The sequence below is a fragment of the Theobroma cacao genome, chromosome 3 (genome assembly GCF_000208745.1).
Source record: "Theobroma cacao cultivar B97-61/B2 chromosome 3, Criollo_cocoa_genome_V2, whole genome shotgun sequence".
Taxonomy (NCBI): domain Eukaryota; kingdom Viridiplantae; phylum Streptophyta; class Magnoliopsida; order Malvales; family Malvaceae; genus Theobroma; species Theobroma cacao.
Genome location: NC_030852.1, coordinates 17849022 through 17856044, shown reverse-complemented (window position 1 = coordinate 17856044; position 7023 = coordinate 17849022). Strand labels below are relative to the sequence as shown.

General features: G+C 34.6%; 1 protein-coding gene across 1 annotated transcript; it reads left to right on the top strand.

Moving 5' to 3' along the window:
* LOC18604528 lies at positions 3014-3698 on the top strand. The gene is made up of 2 exons (XM_018117052.1): positions 3014-3299; positions 3403-3698. The coding sequence occupies exons 1-2, from the start codon at positions 3014-3016 to the stop codon at positions 3696-3698; spliced, it is 582 nt and encodes a 193-aa protein (XP_017972541.1).

Below are 7023 nucleotides of genomic sequence, written 5' to 3'. Positions count from 1 at the left end.
CCTGAACTTAATGAGTATGTTTTAATTTCAATTCACATAGGGTAATAGTGTTTTGGTTAAAATAGATATTTTTATAAGATGAGTCGGGAGACCCTTATAAATAATTTAGGACTCTAGGTTAGCAATTCAACCCATTGAAATAGGTTAAGGAAGAGAGGTAAGATTTAGATGAAGTGTGAGGGATACTGTAATCCTAGGCTTATTTGATTTGATATTTTCTCAAGTTATTATTACTTTGATTTTTCTTATTGGTTTTAATTTTAGTTAATTAATAATTTTGATTGTTTGGATAAGATTAAATTGTTCTAATTTTAGTATTTAGTAAAGTTTTATATCAAGTCCCTGTGGGATTGATACCTTGCTTGCTAATATACTATCTATTCGGTACGTATACTTGCTTAGTAGGATTTTAATTGACAAGTTTTTGGCTAGCCGATGGAGTCAAATCATGCTTAGTGCCAATGCAACTGACAGAGAGTTAAATTAGGCTTAACACTTAAGTAGCTAACAAAGAGTCAAATCATGCACAGTATTGAAGTGACCGATAGAGGTTCAAATCACGCACGACACCAAAGTGATCGATAGAGGTTCAAATCATGTATGTGTCAAAGCAACTCGTGGAGGCTCAAATCACACACGGTACTAAAGTAATTGATGGAGGTTCAAGTCACCCCTATGCTGAAGTAACTGGCGAAGGTTCAAATCACACATGGCACCAAAGTGACTGACAAAGAATCACATCACCTCATAGGGGTAGGACACCACTCAACCTCAATCAAATCAATGTTCAAAATTCACCCATCATATGGATCATAATCAAACTTTTAGACCATCATGCTAATAACAACTTATACATCATGTTTTATATCAATTAATCATGGCTCAATAACCTTACATGCGTAAGCAGTTCCATATCAATTCATCATATGCTCACACATACCAATGTATGTAAACACAATGATCCCCCATTAAGCTATCCATCATATGCTATTATCTTTGAATACGTGTCATGATCTCATTTGCAATTGATTAGCCTAGTCCCTATGGTGCAGCACAACTACTAATTAGTTGTTTATTGCATAACATAAATAGGCCTTACTATCTAAGTCCCATATACAGTTCAATCCAAAACATAATGCGACCATGTGGCTCACAACATAGCACACATACATACTAACATATGTCAACAATTTACTAGCCTAGGCATAACTATCTAGGCATTAACATACCAATCTAATACCATGGCAGCACCTTAACATTCATTAATATTTGTTGTCAAATTTATCCATGCAAATGTGCGTATCGTAACAACTAGTTTTTGGCATCGTTGTTAGGGAATTGTTTTCCTACTTCTTGCAAATATTAGTACCAAGCAAACTAGTCTTACATCAAGTTTTTCTTTTCTTTATTTTAGATACCTTTAGTCATTGTATGCGAAGAGTGAGAAACTTGGAGATTGTTCCTTTTGATCCAAAAACGGAAAAGGTTTTTTGAAGACTTTGGACAGAAAATTCATAACCTTCAACTCACATCGAAACAATGGCTGAATAATAAAGAAAATAGTAACAATAAAAAATTGATCTTTGAAAGATTTTGTTCCTTTGGTTTAAGGTCTTCACTCTAGCATTCGAAGGCCAACCTTTCAAGCTAATAACTTTGAGATAAAGCCGGTGATCATCCAAATGATTCAAACTTTAGTACCATTTGGGGGTTTAGCTAATGATGATTCGAATGCTCAAATCTCAAATTTTTTTGAGATCTGTGATTGTTTCAAGCATAATGGAGTCACTGATGATGTAGTTAGGTTAAGACTCTTTCTTTTTTAATTAAGAGACATGGAAAAGAATTGGTTGAACTTGCTTCCTATTGTCTCCATTACTAATTGAGATGATCTATCTCAAGAGTTTTTGGTGAGGTTTTTTCCATTCACCAAGACAGTGAAAATGAGGAATGAAATTACTTCATTCATGCAACCAGATTCAAAGTCATTGTATGAGGCTTGGAAAGGAGACAAGAAGCTGCTCAAACGTTATCATCATCATGGTCTACCTATGTGGCTGTAGGTCTAAACATTTTATAGTGGTTTGTTGAGTTCGATTCGGACTACCATAGTTGTAGCTATTGGAGGAGCACTCATGGCAAAGTCTATTGATGAGGCTTATGACTTATTGGAGGAGATGGCATATAATAACTATCAATGGCCATTTGAGAAAGCGATGCCTAGAAGAGTAGTTGGGGTTCACGAGCTGGATGGTATCAATGCATTGACTGTACAGGTGGCAACATTGATTAAGAAGTTTGATTCTCCAAGGGTTCATTCTATTCATAGCCAATTTGTTACTTGTGACAACTATGGAGAGGGGCATTCTAGTGATCCTTGTCCAATTAGTTTTGAATCAATTTAGTTTGTTGGGAATCTTAATAGGTAGTAGAATAACTCGTATTCCAACACTTATAACCCTAGGTGGAGGAATCATTCGAACTTTTCTTGGAGCAATAATAAGGGATGTTCTTCAACTCCAAGGCTTAACTTCCCTCTTGGATTGCCACTTTAAGCTAGAGCTCCTATGCTAGAAAAAAAGCCATTTATGGAAAAGTTGCTTATGAAATACATGGCAAAGATTGATTATCTCATTCATAGTAAGGCTACTTCATTAAGAAACCTTGAGACACAAGTGGGTTAACTTGCCAACACTATCAACAATAGGCCTTAAGGGACTTTACATAGTGATATGAAAGTTAATCCTATGAGAGAAAGTAAGGAAGATGTTAACGCAATCACTCTTAGGAACGGAATAGAGGTAGGAAGTAATAGCAAGCAAGCTAAAACTCAAGATAAATCTGTTGAGAATTTTGACAAACAAGTTCAAGAAATGGAAGCCAAGTGAACCCCACCACCACCACCTTTTCTCAATATTTCCAAAAACAAAAGCTTTATAGTCAATTCCAAAAGTTTTTAGAGGTATTTAAGAAGTTCCACATCAACATTCCTTTCATGAAAGCTTTGGAGCAAATGCCTACTTATGTGAAGTTTCTAAAAGACATCTTGGCCAAGAAAAAGAGATTGGGTGAGTATAAGACTACTGCACTTCCTAAGGAGTGTAGTGCCATCATTCAGAACAAGGTTCCACTAACACTCAAAGATCCTGGTGCATTATTTTTTGCTAAAGCTTTGAGTGGTTTAGGAGCTAGTATTAACCTGATGCCTTTGTCAATTTATAGAAAGTTGGGTTTGGGAGAAATTAAGCCCACCAGTGTGACACTACAACTTGCTGATCTATCTCTCACATATCCAAGAGGTATTGTTGAAAATAAGCTTGTAAAAGTTGACAAGTTTATCTTTTTGGTAGACGTTATTGTGTTTGATATGAAAAAAGATCGAGATGTTTCAATCATACTTAGGAGACTATTTGCACACTACTAGAGCACTCATTGATGTTGAGAAGGGAGAGCTTACCTTGAGAGTTCAAGACCAAAAGGTAACTTTCAATATTTATAGAGCTTTGATATTTCCTAATGATTCTGATGAATGTTTTGTAGTAAGTGCAATAAATAGTGTCACTAGTGAGGTATTTATTGAAAACCATCCCAAATATCCACTTAAGGCATCTTTAGTTGCTAATTCTAAGAGGGATGATGACGAGCTCCTTGAGTATGTGAATATGTTGGATGCTTCATCTTGGATTTTAAGAGCCTAATTTGAGTCTTCAAATCTTTCTTCCCTTTCATTATTGCTTGCTAAGCCATCTATCAAAAAACCTCTTACAGTGCAACTTAAGCCCTTGCCTACTCATTTGGTATGCTTTTCTTGGTAATTCATCTACTTTTCCTATTATTGTTTCATTTTTTTCTAACTAATGTGTAGGAAGAAAAGTTTTTACGAATGTTAAGGGAGCAAAAAAAGGTATTAGGGTGGACCATTGTTGACATTAAGGGAATTAATCCTTCCATATGCATGAACAAGATCCTTTTAGAGGATAACGATAGAGCCACCATTAAGATTCAAAGGAGGCTTAATCATATCACGAAAGAGGTGGTAAAAAAGTAGATCATTAAATGGTTGGACGCTAGCATTATTTATCTAATTTCAGGTAGTTCATGGGTAAGTCCGATCCAATGTTTACCAAAGAAAGGTGGGATGATTGTGGTGGCTAATTCCAACCATGAGCTCATTCTTACAAGAACAGTGACTGGATGAAGAGTGCGCATGGATTACCATAAGCTCAACAAAGTCATAAGGAAAGATAATTTTCCTTTACAATTTATTGATCGATGCTTGATTGATTGCTTGGTAAGGAGTTTTATTGTTTTTTAGATGGATATTCTAGTTACAATCAGTAGCAATAGCTCCTGAAGATCAAGAAAAAACTACTTTTACATACCCATTTGGCATTTTTGCCTTTCCAAGAATGCCATTTGGACTTCGTAATGCCCTTACTACTTTTCAAATGCCCTGAACATTTGGACTGTTGTGTTTGCATTTCATAAGTTTTATTCTTACTTGGTTTGCAGTAAGGTAATTGTGTACACGGATCATTCAATAATTAAGTATTTGCTTACCAAGAAAGATGACAAAGCACATTTGATAAAATGGATACTTTTGCTACACGAATTTGATTTAGAGATTATACATGGAGAAGACCCAAAAAATCAAGTAACAGACCTATAATACCCCATACTTTGATATGGTGACTAATAAAGATTATCGGATGCCAATTGAGGTTAATTATAATGTTTAAAAGTGATGAAAGATGAAAGGAATAGTTTGGGATAAAATATTCTGCACTTGAGGAAATAATAATAAAATAATCATATTTTTATCGAGAAAGAATTTGTGAGATAAAAAGTGATTCGAAAGTCAATTGAGGCATAATAAGGTATTTTGGGTACCAAGGAGACAAGAGGAGACAAAAGGAAATTTTTGGAATAAAATAATATTAAAATATTAATATTTTATTAAATGTCAAAATTTTTCATGAAGAAGGAGTATATGGGCAACCTAAGTGGGGGAGAAGAAGAATGAGAAAAATTTCAGAGAAAAATGATGTTAATGGGGTCGCGTGTCTTTAGTAAGTAAAGATAGCACAAGTAAATAAATATTTTAAATATTATAGGGACACCGAGTTGGAGTACAAACTTCATACTTTGTTTGTACATGTATAGAAGAAGATAATAGAAGGAAATTGGAGTTAAATGAGTGTTGGGAGGACTAAGTTAAGATGGAAAAAAACTTAAAGTGCAAAACAGTAATTTTGCATAAAGTTTGGTCAAAGCTTTCAAAGGAAGCTTTGACTCTCATCTTTATCAGCCCAAAACCGTCCTTATCCTCCCAGCAAGATATTTTCTTCTTCATTCTTGAAGCTTCCAACGCCATTCTCTCATTCTCCCATGGAAAGATAATTTTCTTTCATTTTCTTTCCTTGTTTTCTTTTCATTTCTTTTCTCTTCTTGCTTCTTTCTTCTCCCAACTTCTTGTGTACCAAAGTTACAACTTCCAACCCCAATTTCCAACACATATAAACTCAAGGATAAGAAGAAAGAAAAAAGAGAGAAAGGAAGAAAAAGCTTGGTTTTGTTGATTCAAGCAAAGAAAGGTAAGGATTCTTGTTTTTGGCTTGAGTAGTCTTTGGAAATGAGTTAGTGACTTAGAGAAATGTCTTATGGCAGTAAAGATTGGCTTGATTGGAGAAAAATTGATAACATGTAAGCCAATAAACCCATGGGTACATGAAGGACTCAAAGTGGAAAAGGAAAACGGTAAGCTTAATACTATGTTTTAAAGCTTACGGTTAGTTGAATATTGTGAGGAATTATGGTTGTTGAAAGGATCTATTTGCCTAAGCTAGTTGAAAATTATTAAGATTTTATGGCATGTTGTTTGAAAGAAATGAAAAAGGAATATTGTGGATGGAAAATTGAGAAACAAATTATTGAAAGTTAGATAGATAATGATGCATGTAAACTAGGAAATAATGGAGTGAAAGTGAGAATGATTGTTGCTACCACATATGTGGATTATGTGTGGAAATATAAGATGGATTTGGGCAGAAATTATTTAGGAAGGTTGAAGTAGGCACGTGGCATCATAAATAAGTTGCCGGTGATATAATCTAAGGAGTTACCTACGCAATGGATATAAGCAATTTTAGTAAAAATGTATTAAGAGGTAAGTTAATTGAATATGGTTTCATAATAGGATGAAAAATATAAATTTAAGTAAGGATTAATTGATTGAAGTGCTGCCCGTATACGTATGTAATTAAATATATTGAGTTCGTATTATTGCTAGGAAGTGCAAGGATAAGGTTAGAGATGTGGTAGCGTGCCGGAGTAAATAACGAGCGATCGGCCAGTGAAAATAGTTAGAGACACCTCCGAACAAATAGCGACTTAATATCTCGTTGTTGCTAGGTGAGTGAACTTGCATTAAAATGTTTTGGGATATACACATTTATGTTTTATTGAATCCTCTAAAATGTTTTATTGGTTTTTCTTCAAAAACTTGCACGGGAACAAGCCTTTAGTGAAATGTTTTTGTGAGGTGGAACATGATTGTGATGAATCTATGTACTTTTATATGACGCTGATATGTATGTAAAGATATATGATACATTTATATATTGTTAAGTAATTTTGTATAATTGATGTAACTGTGGATGTGCGGAGTGGGCAGTGCACATGCCGGTAATGATGCTGTCGTGATATTTACAACCGTGCATGTGCGAAGTGGGCAGTGCACATGCCGGTGAGATGAGGTGTCCCGCTATGTGCACGATGTGGGGGGATGCACATGAGATGGATGAGATGTGGTGGTATACTAATTGATATATGCTTAAGTATATGTATATATAATAGAAAGACTATGATTATAATATGTGATTATATGGCATGATGAATCTTGAAAATTTCCCATTTTTTTGTGAATTGATTTTATTGCAGCAAGAAACATTCTGTTTATACTGCCTTGCTTGGATGATTGCTGAAAATTCTCTCTCTTTCCAATTTCATGCTAAATATGGTTCC